The 26,650-nt window shown below is 39.4% G+C and overlaps 5 protein-coding genes across 8 annotated transcripts; 2 read left to right on the forward strand and 3 right to left on the reverse strand.

Moving 5' to 3' along the window:
- The first annotated feature begins 243 nt into the window (after positions 1-243).
- On the forward strand, positions 244-3,738 carry ypelb (yippee-like b). 2 transcript variants are annotated; one of them, XM_020714385.2, is made up of 3 exons: positions 244-347; positions 2,057-2,221; positions 2,801-3,738. In XM_020714385.2, exons 2-3 carry the CDS (start codon positions 2,081-2,083, stop codon positions 3,020-3,022), a joined length of 363 nt encoding a protein of 120 aa, XP_020570044.1. In that variant the 5' UTR covers positions 244-347; positions 2,057-2,080; the 3' UTR covers positions 3,023-3,738.
- Positions 3,739-4,037: 299 nt separating this feature from the next.
- On the forward strand, positions 4,038-7,717 carry slc35a1 (solute carrier family 35 member A1; the record flags this gene model as incomplete). The annotated part of the gene is given in 8 exon segments (NM_001104842.1): positions 4,038-4,174; positions 5,245-5,425; positions 5,594-5,753; positions 5,897-6,049; positions 6,126-6,192; positions 6,258-6,434; positions 6,514-6,648; positions 7,563-7,717. Coding segments are annotated over 8 exon segments (1,017 nt in total). The 3' UTR covers positions 7,697-7,717.
- A 1,139-nt stretch (positions 7,718-8,856) lies between these two features.
- Positions 8,857-16,104, reverse strand: rars2 (arginyl-tRNA synthetase 2, mitochondrial). The gene is made up of 20 exons (XM_004083415.4): positions 15,833-16,104; positions 15,658-15,731; positions 15,469-15,571; positions 14,661-14,744; positions 14,484-14,584; positions 14,347-14,402; positions 13,122-13,205; positions 12,965-13,041; positions 12,735-12,893; positions 12,539-12,645; positions 11,668-11,763; positions 11,484-11,544; positions 10,718-10,794; positions 10,439-10,563; positions 10,291-10,358; positions 9,629-9,738; positions 9,444-9,539; positions 9,304-9,378; positions 9,168-9,231; positions 8,857-9,009 (listed from the first exon to the last, which is right to left on the reverse strand). Exons 1-20 carry the CDS (start codon positions 15,866-15,868, stop codon positions 8,923-8,925), a joined length of 1,740 nt encoding a protein of 579 aa, XP_004083463.1. The 5' UTR covers positions 15,869-16,104; the 3' UTR covers positions 8,857-8,922.
- Positions 16,105-16,644: 540 nt separating this feature from the next.
- Positions 16,645-20,258, reverse strand: akirin2 (akirin 2). Its single transcript, XM_004083416.3, has 5 exons — positions 19,440-20,258; positions 17,993-18,127; positions 17,488-17,637; positions 17,340-17,411; positions 16,645-17,162 (listed from the first exon to the last, which is right to left on the reverse strand). Exons 1-5 carry the CDS (start codon positions 19,609-19,611, stop codon positions 17,152-17,154), a joined length of 540 nt encoding a protein of 179 aa, XP_004083464.1. The 5' UTR covers positions 19,612-20,258; the 3' UTR covers positions 16,645-17,151.
- A 976-nt stretch (positions 20,259-21,234) lies between these two features.
- Positions 21,235-25,694, reverse strand: cnr1 (cannabinoid receptor 1). Of its 3 annotated transcripts, none has more exons than XM_011491528.3 (2): positions 24,775-25,694; positions 21,235-24,178 (listed from the first exon to the last, which is right to left on the reverse strand). In XM_011491528.3, exon 2 carries the CDS (start codon positions 24,130-24,132, stop codon positions 22,723-22,725), a length of 1,410 nt encoding a protein of 469 aa, XP_011489830.1. In that variant the 5' UTR covers positions 24,133-24,178; positions 24,775-25,694; the 3' UTR covers positions 21,235-22,722. The 3 variants fall into 3 exon arrangements, with proteins under 3 accessions (XP_011489830.1, XP_011489829.1, XP_004083465.1); XM_011491527.3 differs by having other exon boundaries at positions 24,748-25,694; XM_004083417.4 differs by having other exon boundaries at positions 24,743-25,688.
- Positions 25,695-26,650: the final 956 nt, after the last annotated feature.

Raw genomic sequence — 26,650 nt, forward strand, 5'->3', positions numbered from 1 at the left:
TGTCATTTTAATTTATTTTTTTTCATTCTCCTGCAAAGTATCAATGTTTTGTGTGGGCGCACAACAACAGGATTTGTTTGATAATATTATTTAAGGAAATAATTCGACAAAATATTTTATGTCTTTTTTATTAGGTTTTTTTTTTTTTGGTCATCAAAAAAGTCAAGCGATCAATTAATTACACGAAGTGGTGATCTGTAGATACTCGTTTTACCAGTAGGGGGCGATCCTTTTTAAAAAGATATAATCTTCCGGAAAACTCCAAAGAAAAAGTATCAACTTCCGGCCTGTGTTTTCTGTTTTGATGCCAACTCCGATTGCAGACTCGACAATAATTTGTCACGCAGGTAAAATAAAGACACGTTGGGGACTCGGAAAACTTAAATAAACAGTTTGAAGTATCTTTTTCTGTTACAACGTAAGATGTTGATCGTTTATTTATCGAGTTCATGGCCGTAACGTTGTTATGTTAGCGAATGTTTGTCTAGCATTGATTGACCAAACAGAACGTGACATTGAATGTTTACCAATAATTATAATGTTTTACTTGAATTGTGATACAAAAGAACACAAAATTAGTAATAAATGTTGGAGCAGTTGAACTTGAGTGTAATGCAACGTTGTTAATAAAGCAGGCCGTGTTCAGGGGTTTCCAGAAACAGTGGGATTACAGCATTTAGGAGATTTTTACTTTTCAACAACAACAGTGTTGGCTAGAATAGTCTGCAGGGTAATCTAGAAAGCAGGTTATGCTAGTTACCACGGTGAATTTGAGGCTGAGGACGCGGATAACCTCAGATTTAGGTTCCAGAAATTAAGGTATGTTTCAGGGTATGTCATGTTGCCATAGCAACTCATGCTCTGAACATAACCTGGTCTGGCGCAGGTTTAGTTGAAGGTTAGTTTGTTTTCAGAGAGGCGAAGCAGCATGGCGTGTCCATTTGAAGATGATTTAGTGGATGAAGAAGCTCAGATAATACTTTTTCCACCGTGAGAGGGTGATAAGACCACGTATGGATGTTGGAAAGATAAACTTTTTTTACATCTAACTTAATTATTTGCTTCAGTTGAGATAAATAATATTTTTGAGTTCAGTCAACTTAAAAATAACACATGGTTATCAGTCATAGTTATTGAACTTTCATTCAAATTAATTCATATAAGTAGGTGTAACTTTGGTGCTGCTGTTAGAGCGGCAGTGCAGGGAATTGTGGGATACCATTCCCTTTACCTGTCTGGACTGATTTGTTTAATTCTTTCTACACTATGCGTGAGAGGAAAGGAGAGGGTGGTGATTTAATTTGGCACCTCTAGTGCTATATGACATTGCAAGAACTGAAGTTAGAATCAATGTCATGATAATTGTATGAACGTTATATTGCAAATCCACACTGCATCATTTATTTTAACGTTATGAAAATGAGAGTATCTGCGGCCTCAAACTTAGACAAATGAAAGTTCAAGAAGTACAATAAATTAATTTGGAAAAACATTTAATTGAATTGGAGTAAAATGACATTTAGTTAAATAAATATGTAATTTTGAGTTGTATAAACAATTATTAAGTTGGATAGACGTAAGAAATTAGGTTGAATAAATTTAATTCAATTACTTGTTACCGATTGAATCAATTCATTTAAGTTTTATAAGTTGTATATATAAACATCACAATATAATCGGAAGTAAGATCAGAAACTCCTGCGTTTACTTTGTCTGTTCTTTTTCTCCAAGCAGAAACTGTTTCTTTTGATGCAGCCGTGTTACTTTTTTGATGGACGTATAATTTTCATACGCCGTCATTAAAATCTCTGACTCCGTCTTACTAAAGTATAGCGCTCTCTCTTTTTCTCCATGCGTTTCCATGGTGAATCCGGTATTCGGCACCTGAAGAGACCCATGATTGGGAAATAGCTCTTTAAAATGAGACAGAATAGAAATGAAACTGCAAATCTCCCCTTTTTATTTCATTTTTTGCCGACTTTGCTGCATTCTGAGGATTTCCTTTATTACTTTCATGAAATGTTCCCTTTTATTATTTGTTGTTGTTTTTTTTTACATTTATTTGTAGTTTTAAGATAAAATGGGACGCATCTTTCTGGATCACATTGGTGGAAGTCGCCTCTTCTCCTGCGGCACTTGTGACACCGTCCTGACCAACCGGGCTGAACTCATCTCAACGCGCTTCACTGGAGCCACTGGCAGAGCGTTTCTATTTAACAAGGTAATGGAACTTCACAGAATCAAGAACAGATGTGCTATTCTTGCGTTATTTGAATAGATATTTAATATTATACAACCTACGTCTTAAAGTCCCGCTCTGATCACCTTTTGGAGGTATCAAATCAAAAAACCTGCATCACTTTCTATAGGACAGTTTCTGCGGAGCGGCATTTGTTCACTAGAAATTTGCCTTTTAGTTGTGGGACTGTTGGCATGGAGGAACCCCGTCCCCCCTTCCCGTCACCCATAGCTGAGCTATATGTTTAAAAGCTCACAGCCCTTCCCACCCACAAAAATGGCGAGCAATATTGGAGCTATCCAGACTTACAGTTTGGAGCTGAATGCAGCTCAGACGAGGAAGACGTGCATGGATCTAGTCTTCTACAAGTGTCATTTCTGCTCCTGATTCGCACCAATTTAAAGAAAGAAATGGTCCGAAATTCATTTTTGAGCTCAGCTTTCCTAATAAACGTCTCACATCATCAGTAGAATTTTCCAAAACACCAAAAACATTGGCCTTTAAAAACATCAGATAGAGGTTTTCCTTGACTGTGACATAAAAGAGACGAATCTCTTGCAGGTTGTGAATCTGCAACACAGCGAAATCCAAGACCGAGTCATGCTTACAGGGAGGCACATGGTCCGGGATGTCAGCTGCAAGAACTGCAACAGCAAGCTGGGCTGGATGTACGAGTTTGCCACGGAGGAAAGTCAGCGCTACAAAGAGGGCCGCGTCATTCTGGAGCGGGCGTTGGTGAAGGAGAGCGAAGGCTTCGAACACGTTCACTCCGACAGCTCCTGAGCTCCTGTCTGCGTTCATTTCTGCCGCGTTCCTTTCATGAGTGCAGACGCACCAGAGATGCGTTTCTGGCTGGGTTTTAAGTGCAGCTCGAACAGAAAGCTGACTACTGATGCTTTTCTATTGATTTGAAACCACCTGCAGTTTCAGTATGTGTCCAACAGGTTGTGCTGTCGTTCAGGTCTGCTGTTTCTCAGAAAGTGTCTGGAGTGCTGAACAGATTCAGGTGTTTTTGTCTGGTTTGGCACAGTAACATCTGATTGCCTGAAGATGAATATCGTAGTATTACACTACAAAAAAGGTATCTTTGTTGAAATGCTTCATTGGAATCTTTCCTTGAATGCTGCGCCGCTTTTTATTTTAAGGTGTGCCAAATACTTTCAACATGACAGAATTATATGTTAAAATATTTTCTATTTAGTTTCCCGAGTAATACTTTGGGGCATTAAAGAATTTTCTTAACGTTATCTTTATTTATAATAATGGTTCATAAAACAAATAAAAGCATGTTTGGTTTTATGAAGGGTTAACTTTATTTTTCAGTTGATTGAATTCTGGTTCCTGAAGTTTTTTTTTCCAGTTTTTTTTATCTTTTAAAAGCAGACTGGAAGGAAAGTACAATATCATTTTAGATGTTTAAAATGTAGGTTTCATTATAAGCATGTTTTCTTTTTGTTTACCTTCTGAACAATAAAGATAACTAAACGTCATCCTCTAAATGTGTTGAGTGCTTAAGTGCGGTCCAAAGTCCGGCTAAATGCGGGGATTATCAGTCGGACGTAAACATGAACCAAACATGTCTTTGATATAGTTTCTAAGTCTGTCATTTCTTTTTCAAAATAAAAAAATATACAAACGTAGAACCCTTCCTTATTCTTTTGTAGGCTTTTTTTTAAAGCAATTTTAAAATCCTCACGATAAGGCTTTGTGCCTTTTTTTCTCTTGGTAAGCGGGCATCTGTTTACAAAAAAAAACCTCGTTCCTAGCCGGAGCGTAAATCAAGCGCACCCCTGCGTTAGAGGCGCTGCTGACGTGCCGCAGAGTTAACGGCGATTTCTCAGTGAACTGGATGTTTTCAAGTCATGTAACCAGAGAAAGACCATCCGACTCTTCAGCTCCCGACGGAGACACGGAACAGAGCAAAGATGGCAAACGGTGAGTTTGCGGGGGGTTTTTTATGGGGGGAAACATTGTTGTAGCATCTAAAGCTAATGTTAGCAACCCACGACAAATGGAAAAATAAAACATTTTTTCTGCTCCAGCATCATCACGCCGCTCCTTCCTTCTTCACTAGTATCAACTGATAAGCGTAGATAAAGTCATGGTTTTTGCTAATGTTCCTCCCTTAAACACATTTAGTGTTTTAAAAACAAAAACCTTAAAAAAAAACGACCTAATTTGACTAAATGGACTTTGACTGTCACTGTTTGGACCTCCCGGTTGTTTTTACACGTTTGCTTATAATTATTTTATTAAATTATATTCAGTGCTACAATTTTAAACAGATACAAAATATTTATTTGAATATACAAGGTTATGAATATGACATTTTAAACCAGTGAAATAAAAATGTGTAAATGCTTAAAACAACCTTCAGAATAAAATCCTCGTCGTCTTTTTCTTTTTAGGCTTCAGATGTTTTTACCATTCTGGTTCATTTATTTATCCCCACAAGAAATTCCTGTTCATACTTTCGCTTTTGCAATTTTTGCTTAATTAAATCTAAAGTTTTCCTGTTGAAAAAGACGTTTCCCCCAGACGTTTGTTCTTATTTTGAAAGCTGAGAACATCCGCGAACTTTTAGCAAAATATATCATCAAAAATAAATAAATAATGAAAGCGTTGAAGGATTATTATTTATGAGTTCTTTAAATAATAAAACTTTCCTATGGACTTTACTATTTGAACTCTTTTACTAAATAAAAAGCTGTTTTTTCTTTTCACATTACTTTTTTGGTGACATTTGCAGCCTCCTTAATATTTTCCAACATTTTTTTTTTTACTTCAGACAATAATTCATTTTGATTTCTAGTGCTTTTGTTTTTTTTTGCCAATTTATCTTATTTTCTGCTTAACTTGACGTTTGGAATTCATGTTTGCCTTTAGCTAATTTTAGAATCAGGCAAATTACACACATTTGAGTTATTTTATAGCTGATCTTGATTCTCATAACCAGGTTTGTAGATCATGTGGCATTGACGACATTTAACTGTTTCTGTTCCCAGAAAACGTGAGCGTCGTCTTCAAGCTCTACTGCCTGACTGTGATGACTCTGGTGGCAGCTGCCTACACCGTGGCGTTACGCTACACCAGAACCATTTCATCTGGAGATTTGTACTTTTCCACAACTGCAGTTTGCATCACAGAGGTCTTTAAACTCATACTAAGTTTGGGGATGCTGACAAAGTAAGTCTTGCTATTTTTTTTTTTCTTGACCACTGTTTGCAGCGTTTAATAAGTTTTAAACTTTCAATATTTTATTTAAAGCTTTATTCCTTGATTCTATTAGCTTTTAAGGCAGTATTTTGTGTCTATTTGCTGTTAAAACTTGCTGTCACGTTGTGATGTCACCAGGGAAACAGGAAGTTTGGTCAAACTCAAGAGCACCATAGAAGAACACATTATTTTCAGTCCGAAGGAGCTGCTGAAGCTCAGCGTTCCCTCCGTCGTCTACGCAATTCAGAACAACATGGCGTTTGTGGCGCTGAGTAACCTCGACGCAGCCGTTTATCAGGTATGATTACCGTCCACCGCTGCTTTGGGTGATGCTGGTTACCTGGATCAGGTGTGTTTACAGTTTGGAAGGTGGGAAATATTCCCTAAATACACTCACCAAGCAAAATGTCCTTTAGAGAAATGTCTCGTTGGGTTGCGTAGGTGACGTACCAGCTGAAGATCCCGTGCACGGCGCTGTGCACGGTCCTTATGCTGAACCGCTCCCTCAGCCGCCTGCAGTGGTTCTCTGTCTTCATGCTTTGCGGAGGCGTCACGCTCGTCCAGTGGCGGCCGGCCGAAGCCACCAAAGTTCAGGTTGGAGTCGGGACTTTTAACCTCACTGCGGGTTGGACTGCAGAAGCTTTCAGGGTTTCCTCTCCTTCAATCACAGATCGAGCAGAATCCCTTCATGGGGTTTGTTGCCATTGCAGTTGCTGTCCTTTGTTCTGGATTTGCAGGTAAAAACTTGTGTGCATTTCACTTAAAAAGAACTTTAAAGTAACTTCATTCCCGTTTTCGTCAGGCGTCTACTTCGAGAAGGTGCTGAAGAGCTCGGACACATCTCTGTGGGTGAGAAACATCCAGATGTACCTGTCCGGCATCGTGGTCACCCTGATTGGTGTTTACGTGACTGACGGAGACAAAGTCCTGGAGAAAGGCTTCTTCTTCGGTTACACTCCCTGGGTGTGCTTCGTCGTTTGTGAGTACGCCCAACGCCGAGAACACGTTTCGTGGTTACCGTCACTATTCCGGCTCATTTGGCTCTTCTGTTCTGCCAGTTCTGTCCAGCGTCGGCGGCCTCTACACCTCTGTGGTGGTGAAATACACGGACAACATCATGAAGGGCTTCTCTGCCGCTGCAGCCATCGTTCTCTCGACCATCGCGTCTGTTCTGCTGTTCGGGCTGCAGATAAGTGAGTGTTCTGATTTGAGGAACATGTTAAAAAAAACATACACACACCGACACATCGGTCAATGCGACAAAAAGGAAGATTGAATATTAGAAACATCTGCATTTTTTAACCCAAACTGAGATGGGTGGAGGCTGTGTCCCCGTCACCCCAACTGTAATTAACAGCATTCCTAACCAGATTCATAGAGAGGGAAGGGAAACAGCAAAATGACTAGAAAAGCTGCTCAGAGAAGGACTGATCGGCCTGCAGTGTTACTTTTTAAGAAGTCATCGATTACTTTACTTTCTCGTAATTAAATTTCTTTACTCATTACTAATTTAAAAAAGTAATTCGCTACTCGCTACTTTACCTTTATTCCCCTCTAATATGCAAATCCCAGCCAAACAAATCCCTCTTGTCTTTCATTTAACTTTTTTTTTTTTACTCGTGCAAAGTATGAACCCAGTTCCACACGTAACTTTATCAGAATTCAGTCAACAGTGTGAAAAATGACACAGAAATGAGCGATAACACGCGTGGTTTATGCCGCCGCTCAACGTGGGGAGAAAAAAAAGGTTCACATCAAATGTGAAACTGAAGCATTTTGAAACCACAAAGAACAATTTAATGCCTCCAGCAGTTTTTTTTCGCCTCCTCTGCAAAACATCCTTTTCAACGAGGGGGGCGGGGCCAGAAAACCGGCTTTCGGCTCCCAATTCGGGTTGTTTTATTGCTTAGATTCATTATGCACAAAACGAACGACTAAATGTGTTTTTGTTTATGAATTTTTATTACATGGATATAACTTTATTTATTCACTTCAAATAAAAATGTAAAAAATAAATATTCATGATGAACATAAATAAGTAAACTTCTGATTTAAAAAATATAAATGTTTAAGGTTTGTACTCTGCTGTTTTTCTTTTCTTTTGCAGCTTTTGCATTTGCAAGCGGAGCGATCCTCGTGTGCATTTCCATTTACCTGTACGGCCTCCCGAAGCAGGACACGTCCAGAGTGAGCCGGCTGGACGCGAGTGCAGAGTCCAAGCAGAAACTGATCTCCGTGTGACCTCGTGCTCCTGGAGGAGGAGGAGGAGGAGGAGGAGGAGGAGCTCTGCTGTGCCTCAGAGCTTCTGGAGATCATGAAGGACCACCGAAGCTAAAGGGTTAAGGACAGTTTTCTAAATTAACTACGAATCAAGATTTCTTTCTTGTTTGTCTGTCAGCCAAAGGTGAGAACGGTGCGTGTAAAGTTTGTAAATATTCTGCACCATTCTGCTACTTGATGGAATCCACCTTTATCTTGAAAGGAGTAAAGAAACTCTTATTTTGAAACTTTCAAGCAATGTATTTGGAGGTACTGTACCATTTTTTTCCCCTTACACTTTCCCCCTAACCATTTTAGGTCCAAGTCACATAATTTTCAGTTCCAGACTACATCAGGAAACTTTCATTACATTAAAAATATGAAAAAAGAAGTTACAGAGTAGACCGTTTCAGTCTGGAGGCTCATGTTTGCTTTATTAAACTGGCTTTAGCTTCACTTGAAAGATGTTTAAGATTTTCAAACTGACATGCAGAAACTTAAATACGTGTCATAACCGGACAACACGGGAGCCTGGAGGAACATGAAGAATCTGCCATGTCACCATGTGAAACAACCTGCAGAGCCGCTTCAGCTGAAGGAACCTGATGTACCTGTCGGCTGAGAGACATCCATGTGTGCTCCGTACAGGTTTTATCATGTTTAGAACATTTCCTGTCAGTTTATGCTGCTTTAGAAAACTGTCCAGTCGGCTTCAGCTGTCGGACGCACGGCGGAGAATTTGCAGATTTGTATGTAAAGCAAATCTCCGTCGTGAGTTGTCTAACAGTTTCGTCAAGTATTTGACCTTCGGGTGTCAGAACTGGGTGACATATTTAACCCTTGTGCTATCTTAGATGACCCCACCCTTACTTTGACGTGTTCTCCCTACCATGACAAAGGTGGATAAAGGTGGAAAGATTTCATGTAATCCATGGACACCAGTGAAGATCACAAATCATTGAAGAAAAAAGGTTCAGAGCACTGTCTAGTGGGTCTAGATGACCCCACTCCCAATGTTAAAGTGCCTAGGATAGCGCAAGGGTCAAACCTTTCCTCCTGAAATCCTTTCATAAATCTGCTGCAAGCTGTTTTCTGGACTCACTGTGGCTCCAGAACAACTGGGTTAAAAGAGAAAGTTCCCACTTTAAACCAGTAGTTTACTTTATTTTAGAAATATTTACAGAAATGACACCGTTTTACTTCAACTGTCACATTTTTTGTACGGGCGTGACGCCAAGGATCCGCATCCCAGTGGCCAGGACGGAGCAGGCCCCCCTGAAGAGGCGTAACCTCGCCTGATGAGGGTGAAAAACAAATCCAAGTGCATTTTTATTTGTTGTGTGCAGGTTTTCCAACGGGGATACATCAAAGTTTTGAAAATCTGCATTAAAAAATGTGTTTTTGTTCCACTGAAGCCCTTTTTGTTGGGTTTTTCTGTGCTAAATTTCTCTACCTGAGCGACATCCGGCGGGCTTCCTTTCACGGGCAGATCTCTGTGTGCTGAAGCAATGAAGTGGCTATAAAAAATGAAAACAGACAGACATTGACCTCCTGCATTCACTCAATCACAAGACAAACCTGTTTCTCACCTCAGCTTCAGTAAAAAGTTCACCAGATGTTTGGGCTGCAGATCCTGAGATGCCTGCAGCAGCACCTCATCGTAGCTAAAGACAACCAAAAAGAAATGTAGGTGGACATGTTGACACAGCATCATACAAGTGATGCTTACCGAAGGAGGTGCTGCAGGACGTTGGTGCTCGTCACCTCCCGTAAAAGGGAGGGGTTGAATTCACCTTCATCCACACCTTTATTTGTCCTCAATAAACTGGAGAAATAAAACAAGCTCTGTTGGTTATGAGGAGTTAATATTTTATGCCACTAACGAGGACTAAAACCATGAGTTTGTTGTCGGACCTGCAGAGTCGGGCGTGCGTGTACTGGAGGAAGACGCCGGTGTCGCCCTGAGCCTGTAACATCCGCACCCAATCGAACTTATAATCGCTCAGCAGCGGACCTTTGAAATCCTGGAACACACATTCTAGGCTGAAGGTTTGAAGATTTACAGACCGAATCCAACAAAAAGGGTGTTTTGCTGATGATGGAGGACATATGCTGAGAAAACTAAGCTCAGAATTGCATTTGCAGATGAAGAAATCCAGTTTTATAACCCTTGTGCTATCCTAGGCACTTTAACATTGGGAGTTGGGTCATCTAGACCCACTAGACAGTGCTCTGAACCTTTTTTCTTCAATGATTTTTGATCTTCACTGGTTTAAATGAATTACATGAGATCTTTCCACCTTTATCCACCTTTGTCATGGTAGGGAGAACACGTCAATGTAAGGGTGGGGTCATCTTAGATAGCACAAGGGTTAAAAGAGCTCAATTGTGACGTAAAAAATACCCTGAGTGGGTGATAACAGCAACAGGGAGGGGAAAAGGGGGCGGGGTTGCTTTAAGCCACAACTCAGAGGTGAATTTCTAATGTGCTGCAGAAACTATGTCCTAGAAAACAACACAGGTTTTTTGATTTTGGCAAAAAACTTGGGATCGGACTGAGTCTTTAAACTCCTCACCTGGACTATCAGAGCACAGATTCCCACTTTTTCCGCCGTGTCTTCTGGATCCTCCAGCTCCTTTGTCGCTACGGAGCAAAACATCCCAGTCTCTTTAAGTGTCAACATCCTGCATGACTGTGTTGGACCTGCGGCCGCGGAGCTTTACTGTGTGACTGGCTCATGTTGTGGAGCATCCTGGCCCGAGCCTCATCCAGCACGTCCTCCAGGAACACCACGTCGCCAGTCCTGGTCTTCATGCCCTGAACCAGGCCAAAGGGCAAGTGCCGACACCTGCAGCAAGTGATTTACCCTTCACTAGACGTAAACACAGCAGGTAATCACTAATGATGTGAAAGGCTGATCTAACTGTGTTTTTAGGAGATTTTTTGTCTTGTTTAGAGATGTAGAAGACCTAGATGTGGTGCATAAATGTTTTTGGTTTAACCTGTCGGCCCAAGGATGACCCATAGCACCCAGAATCTGGAACAGCTGGCTGAAGTGATTCGCCTGGCTTTTGTCAGTCTGAAAGGAAAACACACGAGCTGGAAAAGGATTGATGCTAAAAGACATTTAAATGATGAAAAAGAAATAAATTACAATTTGAAGCTTCCATTAAAGACCCACTTCGATCATCTATTGATCTATTTTCAAAGTGTTCCAAGTGGTCTTTTAATTATGATGGTGCCATTTTTAGGCAAAATTAAAACATAAAAACCCAGGATATAGTTTCTGCAGAGCGGCAGGAGTTTGTTGTGGCACAGAGTAAGTCCGCCCCATTTCCCATCACCTATCTGTTTACACTTTCTCACACCTCCAACCTAAGTTTACCGGTTCAACAAAGATGGTGGGACGTGTTGGACTGAACTAAGACGCACACGGAACTATTCGCTATACGCCACAAATAAGCTCTTTTGCTTTTTGCTCCTGATTCACAACAGTTTGAATAAAGAAATACTCAAAATGCAATTTTTTGTTTAATTTTCTATATATATGTCCACCATCGTCAAAAAAAAAGCCACAAGATGTTAAAAACACCATTTTCATCGGAGTGGGTCTTTAAATGCGTTAACACAATTTTAGGGTGAGATCTTCAGCATAACTAACAGCAAAAAAAAAAACCACACACACAGTTAACACAAATATTTAAGAACCATAGTAAACTGATAAAAATCAAATAACTTTTTCTATGATTCAAAATGAAAAAGACCTACCACATAAATCATTTCATCAAAGGAATACTTTTCTTTTCGGTTTATGGCAGCAGCGACGTCTCTGGGGAAAACCAGTAATATTCTTGGTTTAATGAATGACACACAGCCTGGATAAGAAACTTTAATGCTAAAAAATGTTTCTTAAATCCGTTTGGTCCAGAATGGAGTCCAGTTTGGTACCAACCTGGTGATGTAGAGGGTCGTCCCGTCACTGCGGAGAACAGTGCAGACGTTACTCGGGTCTCCTTCAGGAGAGAGGTCCAGTATCCCCGTCCCTTTTCTGTCAGAGCCAACAGAGAAAAGGGATTCTTTTATTCTTATTCTAGAAAAAGCTCGAAAAATTATGAGGAAAAGGGTTTTTTTAAAGAGAAAAAAGTCATTAAAATATGAGAAAAAAGTAGAAAAAAAGACAAAATAGTCAAAATTATAAGAAAAACTTGGTATAATTATAAAATTAAAAAATGATTTAGAAAAATCATAAAAAAAGGTTAAAATAAATATGAGGAAAAAGCAGTAAAATTATGAGAAAAAACTGGTATAATGAGGAAAAAGTTAAAATTATGAGAATAGAGAAAAATAGTCATAAAATTATGAGAAAAAAGTTGTAACATTACGAGTAACAAGCGGCAAAATGAGTAAAAAGTGGTAACATTATAAGAAAAGAAAAAAATGAGGAAATAGTCATAAAATTATGAGAAAAAGTAAAAGAAATTAGGAGGAAAAAAGTAAAATTTGTATGAGAATAAAGCTGTAAAAATACTGGAAATGTTACAACAGAAGAACAAGAACATTAAAAAGAAAAGAAGCTTTTGTTGATAACAATTGGAGAGAATCTTCTGACTCTTAAGGTTTGCTTTATATTAAAGAGATTGTGTCGTCAATGTCAAAGTTAAAAAACAAAATGTTTTAACCACAATCCTGCCAAATCCTGTTTTCTTACTCTGTCAAAGTTTATTTCTGCTTGAAAGCATGAGCACAGAGAAGAAACCCAATCATCAGACGTGACCTGCTTGTTCATTTATCGCAGGGGTAGCTACTCAGACGCCGTCACGTACTCGGAGGTTTTCAGCAGCCCTCGGTTCTGCAGCTGCCGCACCACCTCCTGGGCCTGGTCTCGGTGAAAAGACTCCCCGCTGTAGACGTCAAAGTGGACCCCTAACCGCTGGGAAGGTTTGCAAAAAACAATCTCACTGTCAAAATCTGCTGCTGCCTGTTTCCGGCGGTTGATTCAGAGGGTTTTTAAACCTGCACCTTGTAAATGTCCCGATACTCCTGGACAGAGATCTCTCTGAACTGTCGCCACAGCGACACCGCCTCGTCGTCATGCTGCTCCAGCTGTCTAAAGAAGTCCCTGGCGGCGTGCTTCAAAGCTTCATCTTGCTCCGCTTCCTTGTTCACTCGGACATAAACCTGATCGGCAAAAACAGGGAAATCTCTCAACTCAACACAGTTATTTGCTGAAGAAAAGAAACCGTGATTACCTCAAACAAATGATGAAGAGGATTCTCTTTTAGTTTTTCAGCGGATCCAAACTTCTCAAAACCGGCTCCGAGTAACCCTGAAATTGAGGATCTGGTTTTGTCCAACACCGTTTTCACTGTCAGAGGACTTTTTAAACATTTGAGTAAAATCACTGACCAAACTGCATGCCCCAGTCTCCAAGGTAGTTCATCCGGACGACAGAGTTTCCAAGCGATTCTTTTAAGTTAGCCACAAAGTTTCCTGAGAACAGAGTTCACCCTTTATAATCATTCATATCAAATTTAGGTTTTTTTGGAAGCCCTTCCTTTAAAACCCATTGTAAATAACTCGGTCCATGTTTTCTGCCCTGCAATGGATTATCATTCCACTAGGGGCAGTAGAGGGGCTTTTCCTGGACATTTCTAAACGGCTGCTTTTAAGAAATCTCCACCGTAAGCGGGAAAAGTTTTGCTAATTTATAAAACTTTATGGCGACAATTACGACAGAGAATTAAGCCACCGCAAAAGAACAAAATAAATGTATTACATGAGAGTAAAAGTCATAAAATTACTAGAAGAAAGTTGTAAAATTATGAGGGAAATAACTAAACTTTACACAGATATAATTTTAAAATAGTAGAAAAAAAAGTCTACATCTTATGAATATAAAATTGAACATTTAAGATTTACAAAGTTGTAATTTTACAAGAAAAAAGTCCTGCCTTTTTAAAAAGTCGTAATTTGATGACAAATAAAATTGTACAAGTGAATCAGATTCAATGAGATCATGAATGGTGTGATTCGATTGTCTAAATATATCTTTTTATTTTCATTATTTTATTTTTTCATTGCAAAATTAAGACTTTTTGAAGCTTAAAGTTACAACAATATTCTAGTAAACTATAGCTTTATTTTCAGACTTTATTGATGTAAAGTTTTGATTTTTTTTCTCATAATTTCACAACTTTATTAACATTTCTTCTTCTTTTATGGTGGCCCTTAATGACTATTTGCTGTTTTGTCCAAAATTTGTTTCAATTAACTCTTTGAAATTCAGTTAAAACGTGTTAAAAATGTGTGGATCAAATTCCAGACAGTGGGTCAGTAAGGTGCATTTTCCCCCTATTTTTTGCATCTTTAATTGACAACATGAGCAAAAAACTTAGAACATTCAATGTTTCGTAATTGATACCATCTATATCACATTAGTTTAAAAAAAAATCGTATTTTATGCCAATTCTTTGATTTAGTGGGCTTTATAGGGTCAAAGCAAAAAGTCAGTTTACTGAAAAACAGAAAAGGTTTTCATTTTTTAAAAACAATATCCACTTCTAAATTCCAACAAGAAAAATAATTTGACCCGTAATTAATGGATTTGTGGCGAAACTTTTTGCAAACTTACCAATAATTGTGGAGCGCAAGTGTCCAGCGTGGAATTTCTTGGCGATATTTGGAGAGCTGTAAAATACAAAACACCTGCCGTTCAAAAGTGAAGACTGGCGTGATTAGAAAAAGACGAAAGAATCCAGCGACATCCACCTGTACTCCACTAATGTGGTTCCTCTTTTCAGGGAAGTCAAAAGGTCGCTGCTTAACCCGTACTTGTCATCCTCCCCTTTACCGAACGGCTCCAACACTTTCTGGAACAGGTGGACAGAAAGACGGCGAGGAAGCAGGCGGCGTTTCTCGGGTAGCACCGTTTGAAGGCGCACTCACCTCTGCAAGAAGCTCACGGTTTACTTGAAAGTTGATCACTCCTTTTCCAGCAGAGATGACTTCCACCACGCCGTCTCGCATCAGCTGAGAAGCGCAAATTAAACAACACACACACACACACACACACAAAAATGAATTTTACAGGAGATTTATTGTTAAACTGATGAACAGAGAAGAAACTGAAGACTTAATTCTGACAGACTGCTAATTAACATTCAGAAACACTTTAAAGACCCACTCCATTCATTTTTTGATTTATTTATCAAAGCCTTCCCAGCTGTCTTTTTTTTTTTTTAAGGTAAAATGAAAAAAATCAGAGCAGCAGTAGTTTATTAAAAATTTGCCTCAGAGTTCTGGTGTTGGCAGGGAGTAAGCCTACACTCATTTCCCATCATCCCTTTGTTTCTCCCTTACAGCCCCTCACACCCCCAACCTACAATTGCAGGTACAACAAAAATGGCGAGCAATATTGGAGCTATAGAGCCGTTCAGTTTTGAGCCATGTTCCAGCTCGTCTGCTCCTGATCCACCATGATTTGAATAAGAAATACTAAAAGATGCAACTTTAAGTTCAATTCTCTTAATAGATGTCCTTCTTCATGAGAAACATGACGGGGATTTGTGTCTCTTGGTTGTTTATTTCTATCCAGTGTTTAATTTTTTACTTCTATTTTTTTGCTGGTGGGTTATTTCTTTATTGTTCAGTCATTGTGCATAATTTCTGGCTCACTTTCCACTCGTTTCTGCCTCAGTCAGGTTATTTGACTGAGCAGTTGGGGATCTGCGCACATTTATCAGGGTTTTTTAACCTGCTTAGCCAGGCTTTCTGTTTGCAGCTGAATGTCTCCATTTGATGGCAGGATCCCGTTGGTCCGTAATGTGCTGACTGACAGCCGGAAGTCTGGAGACTGTCTGAGGGACAGGAGAGGAGGTTCATGATGAGTGGACACATGCAGCTCACTGGAGGGGAGATTTACTTTAGCAAACACGGACTTAACTGCTTCTTCAAAACTGGCATGGCGGTTATAGCTGGAATAAACACATCCTCGGGGTGCTGCAGCGTCCGCCCGAGCTACATATATTGAAAAACAAATTCAAAACAAAAGCATTTTTATGGGTGTGCAAAGAAAATGGTGCATACTTGAATACATTTTGGCGGTGAGACTTCGTTACCTTCGCTGCAATTGTTCTTCTAAAGAAACATGCCATGTTTATGAAAGCATGTAGAAAAAAGTATCGCTACAAAGCATTTGAAGTAGCGAAATCTCCACAACCTGGTCACATTGACAAAAATCCATTTACTTCCTGCATTTTGATGCCACTTCCTGTCCACTCGACCAATCATGAGCTTTCCTTTTCTACATCACGAAAGGTACGTTTGATTTACAACCCTGCTCCTCCCGAAATTATGTTTCTGCAAACTTTTTCACTTTTAGCCCAAAGATTTGAAATGTCTGTGTTTATACTACAGTTATCATGATTATCTTAGTATTTAAAGTATAAATCAATTTTTTAAAATGGAAAAGGCGTGATTTATCATATAGGTGCGCACTAATTTAACAGGTGCATGTACAGTACCGACAATTTCGTCCAATCCTGTAACTTCATTAACCAACTGACCAAAAAAAACAAAATACATTTAAATATTATTTCAAATTATTCAATTAAATTAAACTGAACATATAGATCTGGATTTTGCTTATCAAAAAAAGCAAAAAGGAAGAGAAAAAAAAGATCAATTCTAGATTTTTTTTAAATATTTTTGCAGTGAGGAATAAAAACTAATTTTCACAGGTTTAAATTTACAATTATTAGTTTCATTTTTAACCAGTTAAATTTACACCTAATATGAAAACTTCTTTGTACATGTTTGACTTCTTAAAGACAAAAGATAAGTAATCGTTTCTCTAAATAAATTCTTTAACTTTATAAAATCCATTCTGAAATGATGTAATTGAAATAAAAAAAATACTAGCAAAGCCAAAGAGGATTGTATACAAATTTTATTCATCTGCTGTATTTGCGTCAAAGCCCCTTTAAAACCAAACATTTTTACAGTGAACTAAATTCAAGCATTAAAAAATGTTATACAGTGTATACAAATGTAATGTGAGGATTCACCAGTAAGATTTATGCACTTAGAAAAAAAAATGCTGCAAGAAGCTGCACCATCCATCCCTAAAAAAAAAAAAAAACACATTACATTTGAAAAAGCTGCACTGCTAACAACTTCAGTGGAAAAAAATGAGATAAAAACAAAAAAGGCAAAGTGAACGATGGCAGTTTTGTAAAAGCATCAAAATGAAATCAACCAAAAACAACCAAGTGGCCACTGATGGTGCCTCTGAGAGCTCCCACATGTTTGCAGCAAGAAGCCGTCCCAACTCGGGAGAGTCAGCAAATGTTTGTGCCGCTAACTGAAGCCAGAGACGAGTTCAAACGCAGCCGCCCCTCGTGGACTATTTGCATATTCAAACAAACGGCAGGAGCGCTCAGGAAACATCTGCGAGAGAACACAATGAACCATCAGAGGCTATACAACTTCTGGTGAAAGCTACACAAACACTGGCATTCAGAACACAATCTCTCAATGAAATCTGAAAAAGATTGAAGCCGATCACAGAAATGAGAAGTGAAGATGCATTAAACCAGACTGCAACCAAAGACCATCAATACTTACAGCTGGCAGGCTGCTCTCCAAACCGTCGCATTAACTGGTCATGTGTAAATTTGACAAATGCGTCATACTGTTCTGCAAAGAAAACAAGAAAAATCCGTCACCACTATCCAGAAAGTCACATCATTGATCCTATAAAAGAAAATCTAACCAGCGAGCTTGGTGGTCAGAGTCTCGTCGTACTCCTCGCGGATCTTGTCTTCGCGCTCCTTCAGTAGTCGCTCACAAATCATCCCGACTTGTCTGAGAGAGAATAAGGGCTGTTCTTTCCTGCTGGGGGGCGAGGCAGCTGAGGACGAACCTGTCAAAAGAGGGCGTGTGACACGAATGACCACCGGTTAATGCAGTTACATCTCAGGAGGAGAGTCTTCTTAGTGTCCGTTTACAGGGGGGATGTGGGTTTGTAAGCTGAATCCAAGTTCACAAGGAGGAAGAAAGCCTTTTGTTATATTTAAATTTTAGACTGTAAATTCATAATAGCAGAAATCCTATGATTATATATGTGTGAACTTGATGATAACCTTCAGTTAAATTCCCCCAATAAAAACAGTTCATTTTGAGGGAATTTGACAAAAAAAATTAAAAAAACGTTTTTTTTAAACGGCATTTTTCAAACAATAAGTATTTTACTGTATTATGTATAAATGTGTGTGTACCTGGTGAGGGGGATCCACACTGACTGCTCTGCAGATCCACCGGACAGCAGCCATCAGACTGCAGGAAAGTGCTGTCCAGGTGTCGGCGTTTCTGCAGCCGTTTGTACTCTTGCTTTATATTATGCAGGATTTGCTCTGAAACACAAAACATTTTGTCCAAATTTGTACTTAAAAAACAAAAACAAACGAAAGCTTCATTTAAAAATCATGCTACACTTCTTGAAAAAAATTACTATTAACTAACTGTAGACGTAAATGTGTCTGCTGTGACACAACAAACTAAAGAAGTGTTTCCAAACCAGGAGTCAACAACCTGAGGCTCCACATGCAGCTCTTTTATTCCTCCACTTTGGCTCTTTGACTTGAAGAAAAATGCTAATAAATTTGAACATGGCGGATGTTATTTGCACGTATTTATATGCGACCAAAGTTAATTGAAGTTCATGGGGCTGGGCTGTTAAAATCGATCCATAAAAGTAGAGATCGATCTTTTATGCCTTTCCTTTTATTCTGGTGATTAAGCGCGCGGCCAACATGCACATTGCTGCATTGCCCGCACGTATGTTAAGTGCGTCCAAGGCTAAATGTTGTCGGTCGCACATTAACCTAACCTCTAACCCGGATCCAAGAAGAGTCCAGCAATTAGAAAATTACAAATAAATGTGTTTGTGGTTTTGGTTTATGATGATTAGATTTTTGACAACTGAACAAGATGATGGTAAAATGTTATGTTTAGAAAAAGAATGAATAATGGTAGAAAAAAAACATGTCTGACGTGGGCTTTTTGCACTTTTACTTTATTTTTTAATGCATCTGCTGCAGGAGGAGTATTTGACACAGGATGTGTTTTATTTTGAAAGAAACTTGTATGTGCAAAACGTAAAATAAATTAACATGGATATTTACAGAAAAACTACAACACTAATTCACAACTATTAAAAGCTACATTTTATAGTGGTCACACAAACAAAGTGTACAGACAGATAGACAGATTATTGTCACTATCCATTGGACAGGAAGTTGGACTTTTAAGAGGTTTTGGTCTGTAGGAAAACTGGACTAATTGGACTTTTTAAAGGTTGCAGACCCCTGTTCCAAACCCTGATCTTTAAGGACTCTTCACCTGCTTGGATTATGTTCTCCCGGTTCTGTGACTGGTTTAGTTAAGTGATCTAAAAACTAAATCAGGTTTTAGACCAGGTAAAGGGGTTAAACCTGCAGGGTAGGTGGTCCCTGACAAAAAAACAGTGACTTCCTGTTTCGAAGTTGGACCCCAAACAGCGAGATAAAAAATACATTTTAATAATCCTATATTATCTTTAGCAACTACTACACTAACCAACTATTCGGATTTGAAGACACTTCAGTCAAATAAAAACAAACCACTAGATACTAACGTAGTCACAGCTATAACAAATGTAACAATGCTGCCCATCTTCTGACATACCTGTGGTGAGCCTGGACGACACTTCCCCGAAAGGAGACGGATCCATGCGCAGATACTTCTGCGGCGAAGAAACCGGCGACATGACCGGGGTACACCTTCTTCTTTTGGGCGAAGCCTGGTTCATTAGGGGGTCAAAGTCCAGAGTTCTTTTCAGGGTGACTCCACAAGCCATCGCGTTTTAGTATTTCCGAAACTTGTTGACCAAGACACCTGAAATTCCCCTTTCATCCAAGGAAATCGCTAATGCTAACTAGCTAAGCTACTTAGGAAAGTAGCCGCAATTCCGGGGTCGTTAAAACGCTGCTCTTCCGCCTACGTTATTTTTTAAGAACAAATCTCACCAACGTGACATCAAATACAATAAAAGCTGCGTATGCCGGGAAAAGGATTAAATAAGATCTGAGTGTAAAATCGGATGATGGCAGATTTAACCGACAACATTTAAACCAACAACCGACTGCTTCCCTGCACAGTCCCGATATTTGGATGGAACTGAGCATGCGCAACTACAAGTGGGATGCAGTGGTACTTGTAGTTCAGTTCCAGCCTCATTTGGCTTGTTTTAAACGTTAAGTGACTACATTTCCCAAACAGCTAAAAAACGATGCCTTTTTCAAATTTGTTTTTGTTTGAGTTTTAATCGGTTTAATCGTAAAAGTTTCATTTTCGTTGTAAATATTTTTCATATTTAGTTTGTTTGGTTATTATTCAGCATTATTTTTTCTTATGTCACTGCTCAATTTATATTTATCTGACAGAAATGCATTAACTAAAAGTACCATACTAACTTTTTTTTATTCCTCTTATAGAACAATACAAAACAATAAAAAAAATTAGATACAATTCATTAAAATTGTGTCTTGAATTCCAGGAGTAAAATATATTTTTAAATTGTTTAAATAAACAGAAAATTAAAACTAAATTTAAATGCTCAAAAAGCTCACAATGGCAGACTTCCTGTTTGCACTCATTTTTACATGATTTGCCCAACATCCCCAAACATTCCCTGTTATGTGCAGTCACTTTCTGAGCAATCCCAAACATAGTTTGAGTAGATTTGACTTTAAGATCATTAAATTCGTTGAGAATTGCTTTAAAAAAACATGTCAAAGTTCATAAAGATATACGTCAGTGAAAAAACATTAGCAGATTATCATTCCTGACTTGTAGTGAATGACTACAATACTTTTAGTCTGTTTGTTTATCTATTATTTTCAACAAATAATTGTCATCTGCAACCAGAAGTGGTTAATTTTTTTAAACTAAATTTAATTATGCATCCCTAAAGTTAACCTGGGCTTATTGTAATTGTAATAAATACATACTTGATCATTTGATTTTTTTAGTCCACTGGCATCTTCAGTAAACAAAATTAGATACATATTTATTTTTGAGCAATGAATTGATTGAACATATGTCACAGATTTTTTGGTCTCAGAGCAGACATTTGCATGTTTGTGCATTTGGTTGGATCATAGCAATATAAAAGTTTTTAATACTTTGTAATGTTGCAGATTTTAGATGATCTACCTTGAATAACATTATAGTGGGTCGCAGGCATTCGTTTTGAAAAATCAAAAATCAAAAACCAACAAAACAAAAAACCTTGGTGTATATTTTAGTTTTTCCACAAGGGGGCAGTAAAACATCACCATTTCATGAGAGTTTTCTTTGTCTTGGGTTAGCTCCACCTGTGACTGCCTCTAGTGACAAGAATTATTGGAATGGATGAAGCCAGATCCTTTGAGATCTTCCTTTTTCCACCATCCACCGTCCGATCAAAAAACTCCAAGGATCATAACACCAGCTGTGACTTTATTTTGAAATTTTTGAAAACAGCAATACTGAAAGCACTTGACTAGTTGTGAGCTTTTAAGTCACATTTTCTTCATTAAGCCACCACTGTACAGAAGCCACTTAACAATTGACATTTTGATCTCCAATGCGGAAAATTACGAAGCTTACTGAGAAACAGCTGTCTGGATAAGTTCACATCAAGAGAAATTTCTACAGAACATTTGTGCCATGAATTCTTCTAGATTAAGTACTACATCGTCTATCAGAAAAAGTCACAACCTTGCAGCTTCTTCTGCAAAGTGCGTGATCCACTCCAAAGAATTCTTAAACACAAACCTTGATTCAGGTTCCTAGCTAATGAAAAGGCTTTTGCTTTATTGTTGTTTTGAGAAATAAATAAAAAAGAACACTAGACACATTCTCTTCTGGAAATATGTCAAGACAACTTCACTGGCCATGTGAAGCTAGCCCATGGGTTTGTTTTGTTTCCTGAAAGGATGGCTTAATGCGACAGCAGCACTAGAACAATTTACTGCAATGGTCAAAAAGGCTTAGGGGTTGGAAACAGATTACCAAGTCACAAGGTTTCACACAGAAATCACACATCTGATGAGAGCAGCTATAGTAAAAACAAAAAACAAAAAACACTTCAATCTCCCACAGCTGTGACCAGCACACTGTGCCTAAGTTCACTTTTGATCTGTTCAAGCTTTGACAAAAAGCCTGGGATTAGCGTCGTCCTGGCTGTGTAGCTGAATGATACCATTTTAACACTTTACTTGCAAGAAATCGCTGTACAGTTGTTAGTTATACAATTGAATAAGGAAAAGTCATGTAAGCGCTATATTTTTGTGCCAAGACATTGCAAACTGAAGAGCTTTTTGACTTGTACTATGGAGCAGAGTTTATGTTTTATTGTTTATTTTTTTTATTCCAACCTCCATTAAAAAATCTCTTCTTATTTTGCCACTATGACTTAAAAATAAGAAACAATCAAAAAAACTGCAGGCATTGATTTTGCTCATACTTATATAAATGTTTTAATGCATCATGAGGCCTTTAGAAAGTCAAGGCGCAGAGATTTTTTTTTTTGTTTTTTTAATTATGCTCCAAGACAGATGAGAAAATCCAAAATGGCGCTGTAAAACTTCTCTACTTAAAAATGTCAGTAGCCCCTTATCCCATAAATGAAGACGTATCGTCTCAAAAAAACCTGAATTCACAGTACAAAAATATAATATGCTTTTGCTAACTTGATTTCATGAAGTCTATGGTACACAGGTCTTCCATTTTCGGTTGAGTCCTTCCTACTTGGCACTTTGGCACATCGTGTGCACGTACACAAACATAAAACCATGGAGCCACTAATGCATCTATGTGATGATGTGGATCAGGAGAGGGTTTTCTCTGGAATACCTTATCTCTGTTTTTTCAGAGCATAGTTCAGGGAGGACAACATTTGCATGTTTGCCCTCCTGCAGGGCGATTAGACTGCTTCTGCAGAAGTTTCGGTTGACACAGATATTGTCACTTTGGCTATTTTCACAGTGGTCTTCACGCAGCTCTCTGCAGCCCTGTTGGCGGAAATCTTGATGTTTCTGTTCTGGCAGTCAGACTCCAGGCTGTTGTCCAGCTGCTGGCCGCTGCCTCTGCAGGCGTTGCAGGAGGTGACGAAGGCGTGCCGGAGGTCCTTGCTTCTCAAGGCGTAGATGATTGGGTTGACAGTGGAGTTGAACAGGCAGAGAACGCTGCAGAACGCAAACACTGTCTTGATGTCATCGTCCATCCTCCAGAAGAGGTCATAAACCATGATGGCAAGCACTGGACCCCAGCAGATGACCAGCACCACCAGGATCAGTACCAGGGTCTTGGCCAGTCGGATGTCCATGCGCGTCTGCTCGGGGCGTGTGGTCTGCACTTTAGTCCCATCTGCTGAGTACACAACAAGGCTCTTCTGGGAGGCTCGGCTCATCATGTGCACGGCGTGGTGGTGTGCCTTCCACAGGATGTATATGTAGGCGTAGATGATAAAAAGTACCAGCACGCTGGTGACACCAATCCAGAACATCAGGTAGTTCTCATCAATGAGGGGGAATATGTCTGAGCAAATGGAGTTCAGGCGCTTACAGTTCCAGCCCAGCAGAGGTAGCACTGCAATGATGATGGAGATCGTCCACATCATGCAGAAAGCTATGACAGCCTTGGTCCGGGTCACTATGCGCCGGTAGGCGAGAGGCCGGTGAATGGAGATGTAGCGATCGATAGCAGTGAGGAAAAGGCTCCCAACCGATGCGGTGAAGGACGCAGTGACTCCACCCAGCTTGAAGAGGAAAACATTGGGGCTGTCCTTCCTGTGGAAAACATGGAAGTCCAGAAAACTGTAGACGAAGATGACACTTCCCAGTAGGTCAGCCACGGCAAGACTGCCAATGAAGTGGTAGGACGGCCGGCAGCGGAGGGTGCGGGACTGCAGGATGACGCAGAGCACCACCAGGTTCTCCAGCACCGTGAAGGTACCCAGAGTCAGAGACAACACAGCCACAGCCAGCTGCTGGCTGGGAGTCAGGATCATGAAACACTCCATGTCCATAAAGTTCTCCCCACATTGTATGTTGTTCGTCTCATCTCTGAATGTGCTCCTGTTGTTGAAGAAATCTGAAGCATTGGTGGGGAAAATGGGGATACTCTTAAAGATGAGCTCCTCGTCTGCAGGTACTTTGTTCGGGAAGGGGTTGCTGCGGAAGGCAGACACGGTTTTCTGCACACCGAGGCTGCCCTTAAAGTCTACATCACTGATGGGGTTGTCATAGTTGGCGTCGTTGGAGCCCAGATACTGTAAACCAGATGTGATAGTCCGAAAGGTGGTGTCAGCCACACCATCTAGCACAGACTTCATGGCTTCGCCTGAGAGGTTTTACTGCAACCTAAGATGTCTGGATAACCTACAAACAGACAACAAATATTTACTTTGGTACAATTTTATGCCATCTTCACAAAAAAATGAAATTTTACTGGGAGACTGAAAGCTTCAAAAGATGAAATATGTATAAATGCATAAGAACGTAATTTTTTCTGCAACAAACATGCATTTTTACATCCTTGAGCTCTTGAGCTTCTGAGGACGGGAAATCACATTCAATTGTGTAAAGATCTAAAGTCCATTATGTTTTTTTTTCTTTTTTCTTTTGGGAAGATCTAAATCAAAATAGAAAAATCTTCAAGCAAAATAAAAATACTCTAGCTCAAAGCCAGGAAATTATCTTGATATTGAATTGGCTGTTGCACCAATATGATATCTAACATCTGGGTAATAATAACATCTTTAAAAAACAAATATTCAGCCATAAAACTATAAATAGTCCAACAATATATGTAAATGTTAATTGTTGCGCAAAACCTCAATGCATCAAAATGATTAGTTGTGCTTTTATTATTAAACAAAGTAGAAAAAGTATGAATTTGAATCTTTATACTAAGCTCAACGAATTAAAAGTGCTTTTCTTTACCTTACATAATTTTTCCATGTGCGCAGAATCACCTTTTATCTCCGCGCGTCAGTCCGAGTCAGGAGCGCATCATCCCAAAATATTAAAAAATAAAAACGCAGTTATTAAATTCAATAAGCAACAAGCGTGCATCTAACAGAATCACTTCTGTGGAGCTTAATTTTTCCAGCTCCTCCTGAAAGAGAAGTTTCTGTTTCCCCAGGACATCTCCAGAGTTGCCTGTGCGCTCCTCTGCCGCAGCTTCCGTCTCCAGTGTCTCTCCCGTCTCCTCTGCGCTTTCACTCTTATGAAGCATCGCTTCTCCAAGCCCTGTCACGTGTCTCCATATAGTCTGCCCAACCCATGAAGCCGTCATATGCGGCGCATAGGAACAAAGGAAGCCATGGCTGAGAGGGTCTTTGGTCTGGACTCTTGTCTGGTGCAGCTCGGACAGCGAAATTAGGAACGGGACAGCAGGAAAAATCCATGAAAGAAGAAAAAAGTTACTGTAGAAATAGGTGTTTGTTTGAAAAAAAATGCAAAAAAAAGCGAGTGTTAGTAAACTAAAACAGTAAGGATTCACATAAGTTCACCTTTAAAGGCTGAGAAGATTTGAGTGTTTTTATCCTTTTTCTGGACAAAGCAGACCCTAAATTTATCAACATATTCAGCAGATTTACAGGCCACTAAATGGAGAGTCACATCCTATTATGAAAATCAGAAAAAAACATTATTCAGTAGATCAAATTTCCATGTTTTACCCCCTTTTAGGTGTTTTTCCCCTTCACACTGTCTGCAGAGAGAAGAAAAGAATAAAGGAGCTGAAATTAGGGCATGACCCTCCACAGGTGCAAATTATATTACTGCTAACACCTGAGCACCATCCTACACTGTAACATTTAATCGAACCAAAAATATTCTATCGGAAACTGAAAAACATGAGCAATCCAAGCTGATTTCTACCAAATGAATGGGTCACAGAGAAAGAACTGTTTATCCCGGGGTCAGATTGAAAAAAAGCTGCTCTGCACACGGATTCAAACCTGAGCGTTTACCAAAATAAAAGTCTTATTCCTCAGCTGTTGAGCGAGTCTGTTCCAGCACGCTGACTGGCGGATAAATGCTTTTTTGCTGAGGGAATATTAAAGCAAAAAAGTCCCCCAGGCGAATGTAGTCTTGAGATAATTACCACATGAGCCAGAGGAACACGCATCTCTGGTGTCCTCTCAATGATAGTGTCTGTCAGGGATGTTGCAGTACATCATTTATGCATTAACTTTACGTCTCTTTAGAAGGCATTATCAATGCAATACTCTGCGACTCTCTCAAGTACGAGTTTCAAATCAAGTATTTGAATTTGTCCTTCGTGGAGATGAGATCCGAAAACATGCAGTTGATGTCCTAAAGGCTTATGCTAGTTAACAGAAATGATTTTTCAGCATATCTTTTTTAATGTCAACTCTTTTCTGCAGAAGCAGAAGAAGCATATGTTTACTATTCATTCCCAATTCACCCTAAAACTTGGTACCATCCTCCACGTAGAGCCGTTTACTGCGGGCAGCGAGCTGGTTTATTCGGTGTGACTGCTGAACTGTGGCGGTTTTCTCTGACTTGGTTGGCACGCTGACCTGTGATTTAGCAGTGAGTGATGGTGGAGCAAAGCCCTCGGCCATCTGTGTTTCAGTTGTACTACATAACTTTTTGTCCTCCACGGTGACTCATTCCGAGGCTCTGAATCAGAAAATTGAGCTCAAGGGGAAATAAACTGAAGTCGGTGGAAGGAAGTCTGATGCGATCTCTGGAAGAGTTGTAATTTAACTTACGGCTGCTGTGCAAAATCTATTAGCATTCTGGGTACAGCCCTTGAGCATATAAATATGCATGACCAGGATGGAACACTTGAAAAGCATAAAAATATTCAAATATGTT

This window comes from Oryzias latipes, chromosome 24 (assembly GCF_002234675.1).
Source record: "Oryzias latipes chromosome 24, ASM223467v1".
Taxonomy (NCBI): Eukaryota; Metazoa; Chordata; class Actinopteri; order Beloniformes; family Adrianichthyidae; genus Oryzias; species Oryzias latipes.